The sequence below is a fragment of the Culex pipiens genome, chromosome 3, assembly GCF_016801865.2.
Source record: "Culex pipiens pallens isolate TS chromosome 3, TS_CPP_V2, whole genome shotgun sequence".
In the NCBI taxonomy this organism is placed as follows: Eukaryota; Metazoa; Arthropoda; class Insecta; order Diptera; family Culicidae; genus Culex; species Culex pipiens.
Window position 1 is genome coordinate 59,402,839 of NC_068939.1, and position 21,496 is coordinate 59,424,334.

Here is a 21,496-nt window from a genome sequence, read left to right on the forward strand (position 1 = left end):
TTCTTCCAAAAAATATAATAAATACTTAATTTTGCCCTTTTTTGGCAATATCCGGTGGAAAACTTGGTGGTCACGGACAAGCGCTTCAGCAGTTGTATCCAGCGGAGCATTTGGAACAAAACCTTCTGGAATTTCGAAAAGGAGTTTGGTGCAGATATCGAAGCAGCGTCCCGGCTTCAAACGGAAAGAATCATCATAATCAAGATTTTCCAGCAGCAGCAACTTCATCCGGTTCACTTCCACGGACAACGGTGGAGTCCGTCGGCAACGTCGTGGTTGGCTGTTTTAAGTTTGTTGAAGGGAGGTCATCGGATCGCAAGTTTATAAAATCGGACAACTCCCGGAACTCAAATGAAGCTGTCTTGAAGCATACATTATTTGGTGAGCCCGTTCTTTTTATAAAACATAAAACTCTCTCACTAATATTCTAACATTCGCTCAAACCACTCAAGACAACCACGCCAAATTACCATTAAATACGCGGTAGGGTGTTCCCTTGGTCGTTCGCTGTGAGTTGTGGATTGCCTGCTTCTCTAATGAAGGTTCGATTAAGGGGGCATGCTTATTAATTTCTCGTCGCTCCATACCCTCAGTGACGTGATGGGAACAAGGGCGTCTATGCAAAGTGTCCCTACACCCGCTACAAATTTCCGGCGCTTGGGGAGGGAAAAGGGGAATGATTTTGATTTATGCGCCGGTGTTTGTAGCAATAAAATTCGTGCAAAAAAACTTATGCACGTGGGTGTACAGATTATGGAGTAAAAGATGATCGAATTGTTCACCTAGCGCTCACATGTGTTCCAGGACCAAGTTGCCTGCGGGTATGGGGATCATACATACATACATACATACTTTGAAATTAATTTCACTCAATTCGTCTTTAGCATCTAACTTTAAATTTCGGGTTCATTTCACTATTTCAATCTATATGAGAATGAAAAGGCTATTTAAGACCTAAGACATTAAAAATCCTATTCAATATTGAATGATTATGGTGGCATGCATTTGACCCAAATTTTTATAATATTTTTTTATGAATCAGCAGATTGTTATTTCAGGGTGGCCACTCAAGTCGGGAAATCGGGAATGTCGGAAGAAGGTCGGGAAAAAGTCGGGAATTTGAGATTTTCTGTCAAAAAGTCGGGAAAAGTCTGAAATCCCAAGCATACTTGTTTGAAAATTATTTTCATGAATAATTTTTTTAATATGTTGTGCAATTTTCAAATTCACTTTACTTTAAATTTAAGGTTCCTTCACTATTTTAATCTATTTGAGAATGAAAAGGCTATAGATATTAAAATCCTTACAAAACTTGAATGCATACGAGACAATTTTTTTAATTCTTTAAATAGTTATCTGAGAATTTGCAAAACAGTTCTGGAGCAACATTTGAAAAGGGCGCATAAGCATTTTGACAGCTGCAACTATTTTTGCAATTTCCCAGGCAAGAGGCAATAATTTTACAAAACCCATAGTGTTTAATGATAGCTGGGGAGGTCAGCCTTTTTTCCCATTACGAGTTTTGAGAAAAAGTTACCTGAAGCTTGAGGAACAGCAAAATAGTTCAAAGTGTCAAAATGCTAATCCGCTCTTTTCTCGTGTTGCTCCAGAGTTCTGGTTGTTAAAATCAAGGGTCCTGATTGCTCAAAATCAACCACTCCATTCGCGAGCACAAATAGCAGGCGACGCGATACTGCCCTGATGAATTCCTACTGTTTGTCACTTTCACACCATTCGCTCCCGTACACTCTCTCTTCTACTCTCTGATCAACTCAGTCTCCGAACGGCTCAGGCAGGCCGAACGTCACCGATCACTCTGAACTGAACACATTTTTTCTCTGATGCGCTGCGTAGGGTAGTCATCAATGAGACACTTTTGGTTTTCAACTTTCAACGATTTTTCTAATTTTTTCATCAGCATGTTTTAATGAGCTTTTTGTTGCATCATCTTTATTTTAATGTGTTCTAACATTGACCAAAATATGAGATCGATCCGACATCTACAGTCAGAGTTATTCAACTGTCTCATTGTAGACGCACTTGGCAGGAACAATGAGATAGTTGGGGAACAATGAGACACTCTATGAAAATCAACATTTTTCTAGTAAAACATCATGTTTTCGTATTGTTCCATTGCAGGTGACTTGCCTTGAACATTTTAGAGCAATTTTGCCAACATGAAACTTTTATTAACAAAAGTTACACTAAAAAGTATTTAAATTTTGTAAAATCCATATATTAATACTAAATATCTTTGTATTTTTGGTTAAATGAAGTTTAAACTCTATAAATATGCCAAAAATCACTTTTAATTCATGTTTTGAAAGATTTTCATCGATTTTGAAAAGTTTTGTGAAGAAGAATCAAAGTGTCTCATTGTTACCCATGAGCTGAAATTAGTGGGGAACAATGAGACAGCCCTGGATTTGGGTATATTCTAAATTTTGGCCAAATCTAATGAAAGGACATTGTAGCCCAACTCAATCCCTATGGAACGTCGAAAGAAATTTGAAGAAATATTAGTTTTGGTGTAAATGGCAGCCTACGAGCGAAAAAGTAATTTTTGTGCATAATTTACTTTTACACCCCAGAATCAAACATTCATGAATAACTTTTCAAGGGAGCGTCCATAACCAAAGCCACTTTTATGGCAGACATGTATCCAGTAGACACACCTTTCCCCCAAATATGAGCCTGATTGGTTAAAACTACGACTTGTGAGAGCCATTTTATCATTGTTCCCCGTGTCTCATTGATGACTACTCTACCCTACTCATTGATTTGGGTTGCCTAAAATCAATGTTATCAATTTAAATTGTGCATTCATTTTGATTTCATAACATTATAGACACCTTTCGAAGAAACTTCCACCAAGAAAAAATCAAATTGATGACAAACTGAGGGCGTGAAGACAAAAAGACTGCCGCGCTGGCATCGCTGAGCATGGTAGTGTGTGAGTGTCGTCGAGCGACGGAGTAGACACAAATTTTCACGATGTATTTGTTCGCTGAGTAAACAGTTCGGGCCACTCAGTTGCAAAGTAACCGCCGACCTTACAAGTCGCATTCTCAACGCCAGTCCGCAGTTTGTGTGCGCGTCGCCGCTTTTTTTAAAATGTGCACCGTAGACAAAAACAGTGTGGTTCTGGATTTTTGTCAACTCCAAAACCAACCAAGCCCAAAGCTTGTAAAAAAATTTCTCGCAGACCTTCAAGTAAACCAAGAAAACTTGCGAGCATTGCAATTATGCAATAGAAGAAAAATAGCCGTGTTGCAGTTCGCCGACTCAGCAATGGCCTCGTCCATCATCGACAAACCTCTGGTATATCAGGGTTGCAAAATCCCGATTTACCTGGACAACAACGCTACGGAAGTTCGTGTGCTTGACCTACCTCTAGGCATAAGCAATGATGACGTAGTCAAAGTGATGAGTAAATACGGCGAAGTTTTGACCATCACCAACGACCGCTGGATTAACTTCTTCCCAGGGATCCCAAATGGAGTTCGGACCCTGCGGATGTTGCTGAAACAGCCAATGCCGAAATTAATCACTGTAAACAATGCTGCTGCAGCAGTGACGATTGTAGGCAAAAAATCGCTTTGCAAACTCAAAGCAAAGAACAAAAAATGTGCGGATTCGAGTAAAAAGGTTAACCAAAAAAGCAGTACACAACCGATTGAACCCGAGCCAAGCAGCAGCAGCAGTAAAAGCAACAATAGTAAACCAGAACAAAATGCAATGGAAACAAGTGAAATCGACGAAGAAGACAACGATGGATTCGAGACCGTGCTTTCTAAGCACACCCGCCGCCGAAATCGCTTACAGGCATATTTGGACGCGGAAGACGAACTAACAAAAAAACGAAGAGAGATGGCTGCAGAAGAAACAGATGAAGAAGATGAAGATGTCATAAAAGCAAAATATTATAAGAAAAAGTGTTGTGAGATAACTTCTAAATCCCTGGAAGAAGAGGACGAAGATAAACTTGAAGAACTTGATAATTCATTCTTTAAATATTCTGCTAAATATTTGAAACATAGAGAGAAATCGTTAGAAAAAAGGCATGGTAATAATTATTGAAGTGATTTTAAACTCTGTAATATTTCCTCTTTCACTATCCACCTTGAAGAGATGAATGCACAATGGTGTAAAGTCTCTATAATAATAATAAAAAAAAAAAAAGTTCGGGCCACTCTCTGGCTGCTTGCGAGTATCATTCGCTCATGAATGCTAGCGGGTTAGAATAGGCGACGATTGGATAGGCGATGAGTGAGTGGTTTCTGTTCATTGAACCGAAAATCAGGACCCTTAAAATGCTTTTGAGCCCTTTTCAAATTTTGCTTAATTTTTCCTTATAGGAATCGAACAGGAGCTATCCCTAATATATTTTTGCCTTTCTTACAGTTTTTTGCTGTACCCTACTGCATACATTTTTTGAAGTAACTCGGGCAACCGGCAACCTAATTAAGAACATTGCACGGAATGATCATTTGTTTGTTCTTCACGGCATGGAGGAAGTAAAATGTTATAAATCGAGAACACCCGCGGGAGATTTATGCATAGAAATTTGTGTTTCACCTTCCTGATTCAAAATATGTTTGATTCAAAATATTCTATCGGTGAAAATTGCTTTTATTTTCAGAAATATTTTTTTTTCATACTAATGGAGACGCCTGGTATTAAAAAAAATTAAATCCATTTAATAAAAAAACACATTTTGAAATACGACATCCATTAAATTTATTATTAGAAATTACTTGAACCACCATGCGCCTCCTCCTTTGGTACTTCATAATTTATATGGGAAAACACATTTTTTTTTTCTAAAATCGCAATTTCCACCGATAGAATATTTTGAATCGAACATAATCTTAAGGGACCATCCATAAACCACGTGGACACTTTTTTAAAGTTTCAAACCCCCCCCCCCCCCATCGTGGACAATTTCCATACAATTGAAATATTTTTGTATGGAGCGTGGACAATCGCCAACCCCCACGTGGTTTATGGATGGTCCCTAATCAGGAAGGTGAAACACAACATTCTACGTAAAAATCTCACATGGGTGTTTTTGATTTATAATATTTTGCTTCCACCATACCTTGTTCTTATTTACACTGCATGCTATTGTTACTTGATTATTCATCAAAACACGTTTTGTTCGGAACGTCAACGTGCGACAAGATAGCACGATCACATCGAAATGAAGACAGTAGATTTTGCAAACAAATCGATGCCCGTGTGCTCTGTTTTGCTAAGCTTGCTGGAATTCCTATCTAAATACATAGTACAAGAGAGCACACGAGCATCGAAATGTTAAAGTACTATGCGTTTCCATCGATTTTTTGACTGTATGCTTTAAAGGAGACGCCCGGTTGTTGACCGACTCTTAGAGAAACTTCATCAAGTTTTTCCCCTCTGGCAATGTGATAAATGTGATCAATCGCTAATAAATGTTTACCAATTAAGGCCTGCAAGCCAATTCACAGCAAAAATTATTCTAATATTCATCAGGATATGATGACAGATCTTGTTTCATCAGGTTCACATTTCTACACATTTTTTAGGTAAAATTACTCAAAGCAAAGGTAATATTCAACCAACCAAATTATCATCCTTCCAAAATTCAAAGTTTTTGTTCTGTGTAAATTGAAGAGAAGTTTTTTTAACTTCCTTGTAGCTATTTTTTTTAAAGATAATAAGCTTGTTGACGGTTTTTAAGTAAAGTTGGGTCAGATTTATTGATCAGCAGACTGAAAATAAGGGCACAAGAACACAGAAAAAAAAATGATGGTAATATTCATCAGGAAATGGTGACAGATTTTGAGGCAAAAAAAAAGATTAATTTTACCCCAGAAAATGATGAATATTCATCAGTTTTTGATGAATATTCATCAGGTTTACATTTTACACTTTTTTTATGTAATATTACTCAAAAAAGAGGTAATATTAAACCTACCAAATTTTCAACATTCCAAAATTCAACTTTTTTTCTGTGTAGAGTAGTGAGCAGACGACGGACATTGCAATTTTCTGAAGTATTTAGTTGAAAAAGAAAACACTATTCCTCATAGTACTCAACGATCCGATCGGCTTCGCGCCACCCACTCGCTATGGCCCCGTGAACCGTCCCAAAGTACTCCTCACTGGTGGCTTCACCGGCAAACATCAGCACCGGCTTGCCATCGGAATTCTTCACCGGTACCGCCATTTTATCGTGTCCCGTCTTGAGGGCTTCCGTGGTCAACGATCGGCTCGAGTAGGACCCCCGGAAGTTCTTATCGCTGGACCATTTTGATCTGCAAGGTGGAAAAAAATTAATGGTTTTATTACAAATTTTTATTACATTTATGTACCTGATCATCCTGATTGGTCTCTCCACGACTTTATTTTTGAAAAACTTCTTCAGGAGAAACATCATGCCGTCAACAATCTCCTTATCGGGCAGCTGTTCCGCTTGCCGTCCTTCCGTGCCAATCATCCACGCAACCAGGAGGTTCGGTTGACGGTCTACCTTAAGGAACATCGAAACACCTTCGGTCCAGGCGAATTTAGAGTGTCGCAACTGTTCCAGGTCCTCGTGCTCCCACATCAGCCCGAACACGTTGCCCAAAGACTTCCAAAATGGCTTGCCAAACTCCATGATGATCTTGTTCACCGTGCCCAGGTAGATTCCCTTGATGGCTTTCTGTTTGGCCATCGGCAACTGGGGAGTGAACATGGTTCGTAGATTCTCCTTGAGGACACCGATCGAGCTGGTCACGATCACGTGGGCAGCCTCGTGCTGCGTACCGTCTGCGCATGTTACGACCAGGGGACGATCTGGGCCGTTGTACCAGCTGATGTTGGTGACAAATTTGTTGAATTTGGTGAATTTTTCCACCGGAATCGGAACGTCGTTTTGGGCTGGATGTCTCCGCTGAAAAGAAATTAAAAAAAATGGAAATTTCATGGTGCAATCGTGCTGTCTTGAGCCCATTTTTCGCATACCATAAGCAATTCTAGTACACTCTTATATCCTTTCCCCTTCCAACCGAGCTCCTGGTACCCTTCACACTCTTTAAATGCTGCACTTCCGGCAGCTGTAAGCTCATACCACGAGTCAATCGCAAATATCTCACGTAGATCGTTATGAAAGCAAGCCAAAAATTTCAGAACCAATTTCTCATCAATATCATAATTTTCTGGAACATTCATCTCATTCAAGAATCGTTCAACAAAGTACTCTCCCAGTGTACCCTTGAATCTCACAATTGCTTTGGATTTCATAATTTGCTCGCCGACCTTCATCATTCGATCGCTGATGTTCTGCGGAACCTGCTCACCGTTGCTCCTAATCAGGACAACTTTTTCAAACGTAAAAGATGGTTCCAAAAGCCTCAACGGACCGGCCAGTTCGTACACAACGTTCCCCCTCTCTCCGTGGCACCACTGGCCACCCAAATCGACCACGTTGGCTCCAAACCGAATCGTGTTGATGCGTCCCCCAATGCGGTTCGTTGCTTCCAGAATTTCCAAGTTTTGAAATCCTTTAGTGTAAAGTCGTGAAGCTGCAGCGATTCCCGCTGATCCGGCACCAATGAGAATTATTTTTGAGTCCATAATAAAATTTTGTTCAGGAAATTAAAAACTATACTAATCCACTATACGAGCGATGTTCAACTGATTTGCAGCGATGTAACTTGATTATTGATTACCTTCGATTCAGAACGATCAGATCGGTAATCATGACATTGAAATTTATAATGCGTTTATGCAGTTAGCTTATTCACAGACAACTATAATTTATATATTAAATATATTCAAATATATGCGATAAGCGTTTCCGGAAATCGGAAATGGACTGCGTTGGATAAAATAGCAATGTGTGAAGTTTTTTTGTAAAGGCCTAATAAACCTTTTTCTTTTGCTTCTTAGGTGTGTTTTGAATACGCCTATTAGAAAGGTAGACTCAAAAACACCCAAGAGTAAAAAAAAAGTTGTTGAAGATTCATGGAAAGAGGAACCAAGATAAATGCAAATATAAATAATAAAACGTTACTTAATCCACCCTTAGGTGGTTGGCGCCTTCCTCACATTTAAAGGGTACTATCCAAAATAGACACAAAACAGTCCAATTCGTGCTCGTTGAAAAGATTTTTAAATTACCTATCCAAAGATAGGTCGCATAAATGTTATGAGATAAGATGAGATGATCATGCGATCTGGTCTCCAAAAAGTGCGTAAATAACACTTAAGTGCTTATAACTTTTGATAGGGTTGTCAGATCTTCAATGTCTTGGACGCGTTTGAAAGGTCTTTTGATTACCTATCCAACGATAGGCTGCATGAGAGATCCGGACAACGTTTTCATCAAAATATCTGAGATCCGGCCTAAAAAAAGTGCATAAATAACACTTAAGTGCTTATAACTTTTGATAGGGTTGTCAGATCTTCAATGTCTTGGACGCGTTTAAAAGGTATTTTGATTACCTATCCAACGATAGGCTGCATGAGAGATCCGGACAACGTTTTCATCAAAATATCTGAGATCCGGCTTCCAAAAAGTGCATAAATAGCACTTAAGTGCTTATAACTTTTGATAGGGTTGTCAGATCTTTAATGTCTTGGACGCGTTTAAAAGGTATTTTGATTACCTATCCAACGATAGGCTGCATGAGAGATCCGGACAACGTTTTCATCAAAATATCTGAGATCCGGCCTCCAAAAAGTGCATAAATAACACTTAAGTGCTTATAACTTTTGATAGGGTTGTCAGATCTTCAATGTCTTGGACGCGTTTAAAAGGTATTTTGATTACCTATCCAACGATAGGTTGCATGAGAGATCCGGACAACGTTTTCATCAAAATATCTGAGATCCGGCCTCCAAAAAGTGCATAAATAACACTTAAGTGCTTATAACTTTTGATAGGGTTGTCAGATCTTCAATGTCTTGGACGCGTTTGAAAGGTCTTTTGATTACCTATCCAACGATAGGTTGCATGAGAGATCCGGACAACGTTTTCATCAAAATATCTGAGATCCGGCTTCCAAAAAGTGCATAAATAGCACTTAAGTGCTTATAACTTTTGATAGGGTTGTCAGATCTTTAATGTCTTGGACGCGTTTAAAAGGTATTTTGATTACCTATCCAACGATAGGTTGCATGAGAGATCCGGACAACGTTTTCATCAAAATATCTGAGATCCGGCTTCCAAAAAGTGCATAAATAGCACTTAAGTGCTTATAACTTTTGATAGGGTTGTCAGATCTTTAATGTCTTGGACGCGTTGGAAAGGTCTTTTAAATACCTTTCTGAAAATGTATAATATGCCAGGTTTTCTTACAAAAACCACCCTTTTTACAATCTTCCGGACTTTAGTCAAAATCGTTTTTTTAGCATAACTTTTGAAGTACTTTACTAAACTTCATAATTTTCAATAGGGACTTATGGGACCCCAAGACAAATCGAATGAGACCAAAACGGTCCAAATCGGTTAAGCCAGTGCTCAGATAATCGAGTGCATATTTTTTGGTGCACAGACCCACATCCCTACACATACACACACACACAGACATTTGCTCAGAATTTGATTCTGAGTCGATATGTATACATGAAGGTGGGTCTATAAGGTCAAATTAAGAATTTCGTTTTTCGAGTGATTTTATAGCCTTTCCTCAATAAGGTGAGGAAGGCAAAAATGAAACAAGCAAAACATAAAACAAGAGAAGTAAAGTTTTTCGTAGAACAAAAGTTGCTCAAAATGACTTCCTGAACACGGGAAAAATAAACATTTTCGAAAAAAAACTGGGCAATAGAGAGTTAATTTCATAAACTGATAATTTTATTTTATTATTCATTTTTTTTTTAAATTTGGTTCAAACTGATTTGTTTTTTTTATTTTTCAAAGTTGTTTTTGAATAATATTCAAACATTTTTTTTTAAAATCTGGCTGTTAAAAATATTTTTAATAATAATATCAATTAAGTTTAGCTTTGGTTTTATAAACTGTTGGTTTTCAAGCTGATTTATCCTGTACAACTATGCTTTCATATTGACATGTGTTTTTTTTATTTCAATATTTTGATTTACGAAAATACAAAGCATTTTGCAAACGGCCAACTATAGCTTACCAAAAGCAAATCCAAAACACTCCTGTATCCCTTCCCCTTCCAGCTGAGCTCCTGATCACCTTCGCACTCCTCGTCCGCGGCACTTCCGGCAGCCGTTAGATCGTACCACGAGTCAATCGCGATAAACCCGCGCTGCTCGTTATGAAAATAAGCCAAAAACTTCTGAACAAGCTCCTCGTCAATGTCACGATTTTTGGGCAGTTCCATCGCCTTCATGAAGCGTTCCGTAAAGTACTGTCCCAGGGTGCCCGTGTACCTTTCAATTTCTTTCGATTCCATAATTTTCTCGGAAACGGCCATCATTCGATCGGCGATGTCCTGCGGAACCAGTTCACCGTTGCTTCGGAGTATCACGTTGTCGTCGGAAACGATGGACGATTCCAGCAGGCCCAGCGGACCAGCCAGCTGGTACACGACGTTCCCTTTCTCCCCATGGCACCACTGGCCACCCAGATCGACCACGTTGGCCCCGAAAGGAATGGTCTGGATGCGCCCCCCGATGCGGTTCGTTGCTTCCAGGATTTCCAAGTTTTGAAATCCTTTCTTGTAAAGTCGAGCAGCAGAGGCGATTCCCGCTGCTCCGGCACCGATGATAATTATTTTCTCGTCCATACTGGACAATTTCACAATCAACGGAAATGAAATATTGTCCGATGTGATGCACTCACTGGTTCATATCTAACTGATTGGTTGCGTTTGACTAGCGGTGGTTTAAAGTGACTTCATTTGGTTTAAAAAGTGATAAGATTTTTGATTACCAAAAGCACCCAGTACACAGCTTAAAAATGATGGTAACAAAATGTTTGATAATATGGACCGACGCTGTGTCTGAACAAACGTGTAACTTTACCTTAAATAATGTGTAAGGCCGTTGCAAATATTTTTAAAAGTTTATCAATCAACCGAAAACAATTTAAAGGGCATTTTTAGTATTATTGAAACAATTGAAAAATTCTTTTTTGCAATTCAGTCGTGAAACTACTTACTTTTCCTGTCATTCTTGAACGACGAAATAGCCTACTTTTCTGTACCAAAAATGACAGAATCGAATAGCAACACTTTTCAAAATAAATGCTGAAAAGTTCTACTTTTCAGCACTGAAATGGGTGCTGAAAAGTTGAACTTTTCAGCACTTGTTTCGAATAGTAACACTTTTCAACATTTTTTTGATTTAAACGATTTATTGACAAAATACGTGAAAATTTGACTTAAAATTTCACTCAATGGGTGTTTTTCGGAATTGCAAAAAATGTTGTATGGAACTCGTTGCAAAACTTGATTTTTTCAGCACTCTTCGTATTTATCCAACTCGGTGAACCTCGTTGGATAAATGTACGACTCGTGCTGAAAAAATCCTCTTTTTGCAACTTGTTGCATAAACTACTATTTAAGTCGTGATTTTTTTAACCTTTCTTTGTTTCTTGGAAACATTCCTCTAAGTTTCTGCAAGAGGCAAGAGACATAAACTTTGAAAAATATTTGCAGCGGCCTAAATAAAAAAACTGACATTTTCACTGTGGAGGTGTGAAAATAAAAATAGTGTTAGGTTAAAATTACCACAAACCTAATTGTGGTTAACGCTTTTTGTAAATAATATTACTAAATATGTTTCGAAGCTGATGTTGAGAGAACGTGTTTATTAGGATGTAACAAAAATGACTTTTTGGCGGGCATTCAAGAGTTTGTTCCGGTGGGCATACTAAGCCCAAATCCAAAATATGAGCTTGATTGGACGTAACAGGAGCTGGCGCTCCGCCCTCATTTAAAATTGAAGGGCGGAGCGCCAGCTCCTGTTACGTCCAATCAAGCTCATATTTTGGATTTGGGCTTAGTATGCCCACCGGAACAAACCCTTGAATGCCCGCCAAAAAGTCATTTTTGTTACACTCTAGTGTTTATGCTTTTGTAAGCAATAGGTATGTATAAGGCTCCCAACTCTTGCTGAGCAAAAATCCGTATGACCCCACGGTATAATATAATGAATTTACAGCTTACAAATTTAACTTTGCTGTCAGAGTGCTTGACTCAACCGTTTAAAAGTTTACGAAATGTCAAGTTTGCCTTTGCGAATAATACATACAAATTCAAATTTAAGGTTTTCACAAACTTTGGAAAGCCTGCAGATATTTTATTGCATAATCATGTTTTGAGATAAATAAAAAAAAAGCAATGATTGATAACCAACTATAAACTGATACAAACCGGGAAAACTATTCGAATTATCCTTTTAAAATCAAACTGACAGTTGAATAAAAATGTCTAATGAGCAAAAGCTTTGGCCATTTAAAAAATCAGGTTAAATAAAAAAAGTTGTTTTTGCCATCGTTGAAATTTAGTACAAATCCGTATTATACGAAAAAATCCGTACAAAAAGGGGGTCGAAAAAAATCGAAAAAATTCGTACAAATCCGCGAAGGGTGTCGAATATCCATACGGTAAGGAAAAATTCTGTATAGTTAGTAGCTTTAGTTCAGGGGTGCTCAAAGTTTTTGAATGGCGGGCCAAATTTGAAGTTCACATGAGCCGGAAGCGCGCAAGGTCAACAAATATTTTTTTTTATTTCAGTCTATACTTAAAAAAAAAACAAAATAATTAAAAAAATTAACAGTTTTGTACAAAAAAGCTTCCAATCAATTGGTTAAATTTTATTAAAATCAGAAAATCAAAAAAAATAAAAAATACCAACATAAATATTATTCATCTGCTTTTCATTGCAACTTTCGTGCCTCAATAATCGTGATTTCAATAATAGAATGAAAGTTTTTAAGTTGTATTTAAATTGATTTTTTATTTATTTTTTGAAAATAGATTATATAATAAAATTCTAAGTGTAAATATAGGTATTCGGCGCCCTCTCCCCGTGCCATACCTTCACACTTAGGAGACCCGGGAGGCGGAGTCTTGTCGCAAAAAGAACGATACACGCCTGTAAATCCGTTGACGAAACCGCAAGGTTTAAGTGGGCCACATTATAAGGTGTTACGTCGATTCCGTTTTGTTTTTAGAATGAGTTATGAGTTTAGAATTTAGAACAAACTTTGTAAAAGTGTGTAATTTTTTTTTTTAATTTTGTGCAGTTGCTTAAGGATTTTTCAAAAATTATATTTAAACAGCAAAATTTCAAAATCGGGCTTCGTCATGCACACGGGATATGTCTTGAGAGTCTTCACCCCGAATTTCGGCCAATTTGGTCCATCCAACCTCGAGATATCGTGGCACCCGTAAATCATCTCGGTGTTTCGAGAAAAACGCTCAGAAAGTTTGACAGTCCGCTTTGCGCACGGCAAAATGATGAGCTTAAAATAGTTTCTAACACAGTTTAATCATGGAAAATCTTCATGAATGTTTCAGAAGTGATTAAAAATCATCTTTTTAGTAGATTCAATAAATTTTCTGTAATATGAAATTTTGTGATTTTCTACATGTATGTAACCCCTTAACCTTAATTTCTAGGAATTATAATATCACTTAAAGATGCGTCAAAGGGCCATTTTACATGGTCATTCAAAATGGGTCCGCGGACCACAAAAAATGACCTCGCGGGCCATGTTTGGCCCGCGGGCCATTCTTTGGTCACCCCTGCTTTAGGTATTGAAAATGTTATATCAAATCAAGAGCGATTTACAAATGGGGGAAATATACCCATTTTAATCACTCTACACAGGCATTTTTGATTTCCGAGCTCGGCAGAATTCTGCCGAAAACAGAACAACTGATTTTTTCGGCAGAAAAATGCCGAACTTCGGCATATTAACTTTCATTTTTCGCCGAGAATTCGGTAGAATGACTCCCATTTTGCTGGGATTCGGCATATATTTCTGCCGAGCGATAAGTTGTTCTGATTTCGGCAGAATTTTGCCGAAGTTCGGCATAAAAATCTAAGTGTGTAAGCCAATTCTCATCACTTTTGCCGTTTTCCGCTATTAAATCAACATTTTCAGATGTTTCAACAATGGAGAGTTGCTTGCTTACTTTAATTCAAGCTATTTATAACTTTGGAACAGTCAAAAACTCTTAATGAAAGCTGTAATTCATGAACAAAGTGCTGAAAGGCCGATAATAGAAATAGGCTGAAAAAGGGTATAGTTCCCCTACTAGAATTTTACAAAACGGGTTCATTTTGTGAGCATATCAGAACATAAATTCCTAGCTGTACTGAGCTCAAATATTTGAATACAGAGAAACGATTATTTTTGTCGGTAATGATTACAAAATGCTGAAGAGATATCTTAACCTTAAACATTTATAAAATAAATATCTTTTAAAAACATGTGAACGAAAATAACCAAAAGGACATTTTGGGGACTTTCGTTCCTATCAAACACCCAGTTCACTAAAATCCATTTCTGAACTCGACAGATTGCTTGCTTTCGTCCTATCTCTAGCCAGCAACACAATATTCGCTATTTTCCTAAAAGGTGATTCCAAAAACCTTCAATGTAGATTGTAACTAAACCATTAGAAAAAAATAGGTAGCCTTGAAAATACAACACAAAAATCAAAATTGGCTGCAGTTATTTCACAGCAATTTTGCAAAGAGTGTCTTTTATAACAGTTCGTTTAATGGGACCACATCCATCGATATTGTTTTAGATATTTGCAAGAAAATTAAAAAAAAAGTAGTCATGAATGGAGTCGTTGTATGCTTAAATCAACATGACTAATTTTATAAAACAAAAACATCAGTAATCAGGATATAAATCAAGATGAAAGATAATATCATACTTCATTAAGCTCACACAACTGTGATTCAAGTTAATCACACGTGCTACGTGTGAAAAAAAATACGTTTAGAGATATGCAAACCACAAATACTTAAATATGGCCGATCTGATAAAGTGTGGTAGTAGTATCTGCTTAGTAAGTGATTCTTGCACACTGCTATATTTTCACCACAACTTGGGATAGGTTGGGATTTTGAGGAAGTTAGAAAAATGTGCAAAAATAAAGATAACTGAGCATTTATCAGTACTCGGTGCTGAGGTTACCAATACGAACATCGCACACATTTATTCTGTCGTTCATCGTGAAATTTAATCAGTTTAGCTCAAGTCGGTAAGCGATTAGGAACGACAAGTTGCTGAGCAAGAATTTTCAACAACATCATGAACTCAAAGATATTAATTGTGGGCGCCGGAGCAGCTGGCATTGCCGCGGCTACACGACTATTCCGTAAGGGATTTCGAAACTTGGAAATCTTGGAAGCAACCAATCGGATTGGTGGACGGGTTCATACCGTTCCGTTTGGAGCCAACGTGGTTGATTTGGGTGGCCAGTGGTGTCATGGGGAGAAGGACAATGCCGTGTTCGAACTGGCTGGTCCGTTGGGATTGCTGGAACCATCCGTTGTGGCTGAGGAGAATGTAATAATCCGAAGCAACGGTGAGTTGGTTCCGCAGGAAGTTACTGATCGGTTGATGGAGGTGGCTTTTGGGATTATGGAATTGGAAGAAATTAAAACGTACCAAGGAACGCTTGGAAAGTTTGTAACGGACCGGTTTAGAGAAGCGATGGCCGAGGCCAATAACCAGGACATTGACGAAGAATTGATCCAGCAGTTTCTGGTGTTCTTCCATAACTACCAGCGAGGCTACATCGCGATGGACTCGTGGAATGAACTGTCTGCAGCTGGAAGTGCTGCAGACGAGGAATGTGAAGGCGATCAAACGCTTAGTTGGAAAGGAAAGGGATACAAGAGCGTTCTGGAGTTACTTATGGTAAAACTTCTGAGAAATTAAGAAATTTTCATCCAACAGTATAATCGTTTGATCATTGCAGAACAATCATCCTGTCCAAACTGGTGAACCAATTCCAATACAAGATTTAATTAAATTCAACAAATTTGTAACCAATATCAACTGGAGTAACGAACCAGACGGACCTCCCATAACCGTAACTTGCGCTGACCAATCGCAGCACGAAGCTACGCACATAATTGTGACAACATCCATTGGTGTTCTCAAGGAAAATCTTGACTCCATGTTTAGTCCTCCGTTGCCGTCCTCCAAACAAAATGCCATCAAGGGAATCCACTTTGGAACGGTGAACAAGATCATCATGGAGTTCACGACGCCATTTTGGGATGACATCGGTAACACTTTTGGCCTGTTGTGGAATGCTCAAGAACTGGAGCAACTGCGAGGTTCCCCATTAGCTTGGACCGAGGGCGTGTCCGTGTTTTTCAAGGTGGATCATCAGCCAAATCTACTGGTTGCATGGATAATCGGTCCAGAAGGTCGTCAAGCCGAACTGCTGTCCGATGATCAGGTTATTGATGGAATGATGTTTCTACTGAAAAAGTTCTTCAAGAATAAAACTATTGAAAGGCCCATCAACATGATCAGGTAACTTCTCCAAATATAGTTCAAGAAAACATACTTAAGGGGGTACATACATGTAAATCGGCAAAAATCTTACAGTTTGGTTTGAGCACACACTTAAACTTTTTTCAAAATCTGTTTTCATGGCATTAAAATATACATTTTCATCTATTAACAAAACAAATTTGAAGACATTTGGTTGTATCATTGCCGAGATATAGCTATTTGAAGTTAGCAGTTTCAAAAAACGGGTGCCACGATATCTCAACATTGCTTCGACCAAATCGGCTCAAAATTTTGGTGAAGACTTGTTAAACCAGTCCTGTGTGCATGACGAAGGCCGATTTTCAAAAAGTTTATTTAAAAAAAAGATAAAATATTTTTTCTGGTTTTCATATAAAAAATCGCCACTTTTTGATTTTTGTATTTTTTGAAAATTCAAAATTTCAAAATCGGGCTTCGTCATGCATACGGGACATTTCTTGGGAGTCTTCACCCAAAATTTCAGCCAATTTGGTCCATCCCATCTCGAGATATCGTGGCACCCGTAAATCAACTTGGTGTTTAGAAAAAAACGCTCAGAAAGTTAGACAGTTGGCTTTGCGCATGGCAAAATTCTGAGTTTAAATCGTCTCTAACTCAGTTAAATCATGAAATATCTTCATGAAACTTTCAGGAGTGATTGAAATTAATCTTTTAAGTGGATTTAATACATTTTCTGTAATAAGAAATTTTTTGATTTTCTACATGTATGTAACCCCTTAAATCATTACAATTGCAGATCAAAATGGTCCAGCGACAAAAATTTCCGGGGATCCTACTCCAGCGTTTCGTTGGCCACGGAGGCGCTAAAGACGGGCCATAGCGAGATGGCTGCGCCGGTGTTGGCGGAATCTACCGGAACGCCAGTGCTTCTTTTTGCCGGTGAAGCCACCAACGGGGAACACTTTGGAACGGTCCACGGAGCGATCGAAAGTGGGTGGCGTGAAGCTGACCGGATCATCAAATATTACAAGGATCAAGGATGTTGTGAAGCTCTGTAATATTTGTTTTTTTTTTATAACATTGAAGATATATAGAATGTGTTGCGTCATTTTCATATTGAACCTGTTTATGATTTTGTAATAACTGTAATGTTTTTGTGGTAAAGTTTTTTTTTGTATGCATGTTACTCTGGTTTTCTATTAAAAATAGTTGAAAGGCGATCGAACAAGATTTGATATTTTACAAATCTTCAAATATTTTTCAAACGGTAAGGCTTGTTTAAGACTGTTCATAAGCCACGTGAACACTTTTTTTTAAATTTAATACCCCCTCCCCTGTGGAGAATTCTCACCCAACCCCTATAGTGGCCAAGTGATTAAAAGAATGACCATTATAAGACTTATTTGTTTAAGGGGTTACATACATAATCGGTAAAAATGTCATGTATTGGTATGAGCACAGATTACATTGTTTTCATCATCATTGAAATATACATTCTCAGCTAGTAACAAAATAAATTTGAAGACTTTGAATGTATCATTGCCGAGATATAGCTTTTTGAAGTTATTAGTTTAAAAAAACACTTTGACAAATCAACTCAAAACATTGGTGAAGACTTGTTTAATCCGTGTGCATGACGAGACCGATATTTCAAGAGTTTATTCAAAAAAAGTTGAAACAAAATTATTTCACATTTTATACAAAACATCGGCAGCTTTAGCTTTTTGTTATTTTTTTTATTCAAAATTTTAAAATCAGGCTTTGTCATTACCACAACATATGTCACCAAATTTCAGCCAATTTGGTCCATCCAATCTTGAGATATCGAGGCACTCGTAAATCAACTCGGTGTTTCATGAAAAACGCTCAGAAAGTTTGACAGATCGCTTGGCGCATGTCTTCAAGCTTACTCGCTTTAGTCATGAAATATCTGAAGATTGAAAATCATCTTTGGTGGATTTAATAAATATTCTGTAAAATTAAATTTTTAGATTTTCTTCCTGTATGCAACCCCTTTAAAACATGTACTTGGGTAGATCGCACAATGTCCGTTTTCTTTTTGCTTAAGGATATTATGTTTGTATAAAAGCGATTTAAAAATAATTGCTATTTATTTATAAGGCCATTGCAAATATTTTTCAAAGTTTATGTTTATCAGGGGGCAAAAGAATATTTTTTTCAAAAAACTTTCAAATTTCCATGCAAATAGAAATTCAATTAACTGAAAACAATCTGAAATGCATTTTTCTGCATTGATAATCATATTTAGCATGTTTGGGCTAGTTTAAAAATGATTTTTTATGAAATTTCGGTGCACCGCAAACATTTTGTTTTGCTTAAAAAAATTAGAAAAGATATTTGGAAACTAATGATTGCAAAACAACTGGACATTTTAAAACACTTTTCTCATTAAAATGTTGAAATAATGGCTCTTAGATTCAATATTTATCCTTTTTTTGCCCCTCCCCTCGACTTTGGTCAGAGTAAACTTCAAAAATTTTTGGCAACGGTCTAATGTTGTTTGGAAATCTGTGATCAATGCGTTTCATATATTTTTTTCTAAATAAAAGTGTGCATGTCACGTCAAATCGATCATTAGAAATGTTGCCTTTAATTTTATATAAAATACAGAATTAACTTTTTATTTGACTAAGTTAATTGAAATAATTTCAAAAAAATATATTTTTTAATGCGAAAAAATAATTATAAAAAACAACTTAGAAATGCCTATTATTTTTTTTATCTTAAAAGATATTATTGAATTCTGTTACAAATAGTCAAACAATCTGAAAATTAGGTAACTACTTAAATTTGTTCTAAGTGTAAAATTGTGCAAAGAATCCAATTCAATTTTAAAATGGAATCTATTATCCTATATTTGATAAAATTTCTTTTTGAGGAACTTTGAACACTTCTCTACCAAACACAGTATGTTTTACAATTAAATAATTAATTTGTTAAAACTTGAAATCGGAGCTAACGCAAATTTGTTTTTGAATTATTTTTTTTTTATGTGAACTTTCAATAAAAACAACTTCGCTATACAAACAGCAAGCAAAAACAACCCAACAATAATTTAAAAAATAAATATAATTAAATTAAATTGCCTTTATAAAATAAAATAAGATCATTGTCGGCCTTCAACCTGACTGCATCTCAAAGAGCTTGAAAAATATCCAAAAGCAACAAGTCAAATCGTATGCTGGCAAAAACAGGCTGTAAGTTGACAAAACAGCCGGTGACAGCCGTGTTAGTCTTAGGTAGACGATCGTGTCATTCTGAGGCAAAAATCAGTCTTCAACGATCAGCCCGTTTGTTATGCTGGGTTACTTTTCTGTATTATAAGTATTAAAGTCTACGGCATTTATGGTTGCTCCCGAGCATATGTTATTTATAATTATCGCACCCGCTTACGTTCGCTGCTGATAACATTCTGGAAGGAATTTCGCAAAGTCGCAAAGTCTAGTGCAGAATATGAGTCCGAAAAGTCTCGTAATCGGTGCCGGTGCGGCCGGATTGGCCGCGGCCGCCAGGTTGTTCGCCAACGGCTTCACAGATGTGCTGATCCTGGAAGCCGGCAATCGGATTGGAGGACGTGTCTGGACGGTTCCGTTCGGTAATCAGTTGGTTGAGTTGGGTGCGCAATGGTGTCACGGTCAGAAAAATAATGTACTTTATGAGTTGGCAAAACCGCAGGATTTGCTGGAGGAATCGACGTTTGCGCAGCGGAATGTGCTGTTGTTTTCGGATGGCTATCAAACGTCCAAGGAAGTTACCAGAAGTTTGATGTCTCTGGCTCATCGGTTGGTGGATAGCGAAGAGATTCGGCAGGCGAAGGGTACGTTGGGAGAAAATTTTGTGAAGAAATTCAAGGAAGAGGTACCAAAGATGGACGGTAGCATCGAACCGGATGTAGTCGACGGGTTCATTGAATCCTATCATAGATTTTTGAAAGGAAAACTTGCCATTGATTCTTGGGGTGAAGCGAGCGGCAATTGTAGAGTTGGTTATGAAAAATGCGAAGGATCTAGCCGCCTGGCTTGGAAAGGAAAGGGAGCGAAAACCGCGTTGGAACTAATAATGGTAAGTGTTGGAATATTCAAAATTATACCAGCTTTATTTTTTTGTTTTTTAGAAATCTGAAGCATTTGATGAAAATAAAATATCAAAAAACAAGCGAGTTAAAAATATAAACTATACTCAAAAGCAAAACGGAAAAGTATCGGTAACCTGCGAAGACAATAGTAACTATGAAGCAGATCACGTCATTGTAACCGTTCCTTTAGGAGTTCTTAAGGAAAAACATCAAACTCTGTTTACTCCTACTCTACCAACCACTCACACAAACGCCATCGAAGGTTTAAATTCCGGAAACGTTAACAAAGCATTCTTAGAATTTGAGACCCCATTTTGGAGGGAACATGGCAACGTTTTCCGTCTAGTTTGGCGAGCAGATGATCTGCACGAGTTGCGAAGCTCCAAATTTAGCTGGGCAGAAGGCATCCTAACATTCTCCAGCGTAGATTACTGTCCGAATGTGCTGGGCGTGCGATTTGTTGGAAAGGAAGCTCTGCAAGCGGAATTACTGCCGGACTCGGAAATTCTCGACGGGTTGAAGATGTTGCTGAAGAAGTTTTTCGTGGGAATAGACGTTCCGGAGCCCACACGATTTATCAGGTAAAATACTGTTTGAACGTCATACATCGTGTATCTCAAATAAACTGAAACTTTTCAGATCGAAATTCTCGACGGATCCAGACTTTCGAGGAGCATACTCGAGTCGCTCGATTAAAACGGAACAGTTGCAAACGGGGGCAACGGATCTCGCCCAACCCTTGCTCGACTCAGCTGGAAAGCCGGTGGTGCTTTTTGCTGGAGAAGCGACCAGCCCCCAGCATTGGTCCACTCTTCACGGTGCAATCGAAACTGGTTGGCGCGAAGCGGATCGATTGATTGAGATTTATAAAAATTAACAATAAATTGCATTTAAATAGAAGCAACCAAATTGTGTTGCAAATGTATATGAGCAAACAATAAAATTGTTGAATAAAAAGCACACTAAGTAAATCTAACTGT

The 21,496-nt window shown here is 37.8% G+C and overlaps 3 protein-coding genes across 4 annotated transcripts; 2 read left to right on the forward strand and 1 right to left on the reverse strand.

Annotated features, from left to right (window-relative positions):
* Window positions 1–4,348: 4,348 nt before the first annotated feature.
* On the reverse strand, window positions 4,349–11,561 carry LOC120417607 (spermine oxidase-like). Of its 2 annotated transcripts, none has more exons than XM_039579716.2 (3): window positions 10,116–11,561; window positions 6,357–6,919; window positions 4,349–6,299 (listed from the first exon to the last, which is right to left on the reverse strand). In XM_039579716.2, the coding sequence occupies exons 1-3, from the start codon at window positions 10,725–10,727 to the stop codon at window positions 6,062–6,064; spliced, it is 1,413 nt and encodes a 470-aa protein (XP_039435650.1). In that variant the 5' UTR covers window positions 10,728–11,561; the 3' UTR covers window positions 4,349–6,061. The 2 variants fall into 2 exon arrangements, with proteins under 2 accessions (XP_039435650.1, XP_039435651.1); XM_039579717.2 differs by lacking the exon at window positions 10,116–11,561 and adding an exon at window positions 6,991–8,513.
* Window positions 11,562–14,723: 3,162 nt separating this feature from the next.
* LOC120417606 (peroxisomal N(1)-acetyl-spermine/spermidine oxidase-like) lies at window positions 14,724–17,542 on the forward strand. Its single transcript, XM_039579715.2, has 3 exons — window positions 14,724–15,832; window positions 15,894–16,459; window positions 17,217–17,542. Exons 1-3 carry the CDS (start codon window positions 15,221–15,223, stop codon window positions 17,476–17,478), a joined length of 1,440 nt encoding a protein of 479 aa, XP_039435649.1. The 5' UTR covers window positions 14,724–15,220; the 3' UTR covers window positions 17,479–17,542.
* A 2,154-nt stretch (window positions 17,543–19,696) lies between these two features.
* Window positions 19,697–21,459, forward strand: LOC120417608 (spermine oxidase-like). The gene is made up of 3 exons (XM_039579718.2): window positions 19,697–20,503; window positions 20,556–21,097; window positions 21,156–21,459. The coding sequence occupies exons 1-3, from the start codon at window positions 19,895–19,897 to the stop codon at window positions 21,391–21,393; spliced, it is 1,389 nt and encodes a 462-aa protein (XP_039435652.1). The 5' UTR covers window positions 19,697–19,894; the 3' UTR covers window positions 21,394–21,459.
* Window positions 21,460–21,496: the final 37 nt, after the last annotated feature.

Bases quoted from the DNA above. Each gene is read 5' to 3' on its own strand.
- LOC120417606 (XM_039579715.2), top strand. From the start codon at position 15,221: ATGAACTCAAAGATATTAATTGTGGGCGCCGGAGCAGCTGGCATTGCC. The intron at 15,833-15,893 runs GTAAAACTTCTG...TGATCATTGCAG, and splicing joins GCGTTCTGGAGTTACTTATG to AACAATCATCCTGTCCAAAC. The intron at 16,460-17,216 runs GTAACTTCTCCA...TTACAATTGCAG, and splicing joins AGGCCCATCAACATGATCAG to ATCAAAATGGTCCAGCGACA.
- LOC120417607 (XM_039579716.2), bottom strand. From the start codon at position 10,727: ATGGACGAGAAAATAATTATCATCGGTGCCGGAGCAGCGGGAATCGCC. The intron at 6,920-10,115 runs GTAAGCTATAGT...ATTTCTTTTCAG, and splicing joins GTGTTTTGGATTTGCTTTTG to CGGAGACATCCAGCCCAAAA. The intron at 6,300-6,356 runs GTACATAAATGT...TCCACCTTGCAG, and splicing joins AGACCAATCAGGATGATCAG to ATCAAAATGGTCCAGCGATA.
- LOC120417608 (XM_039579718.2), top strand. From the start codon at position 19,895: ATGAGTCCGAAAAGTCTCGTAATCGGTGCCGGTGCGGCCGGATTGGCC. The intron at 20,504-20,555 runs GTAAGTGTTGGA...TTTGTTTTTTAG, and splicing joins CCGCGTTGGAACTAATAATG to AAATCTGAAGCATTTGATGA. The intron at 21,098-21,155 runs GTAAAATACTGT...GAAACTTTTCAG, and splicing joins GAGCCCACACGATTTATCAG to ATCGAAATTCTCGACGGATC.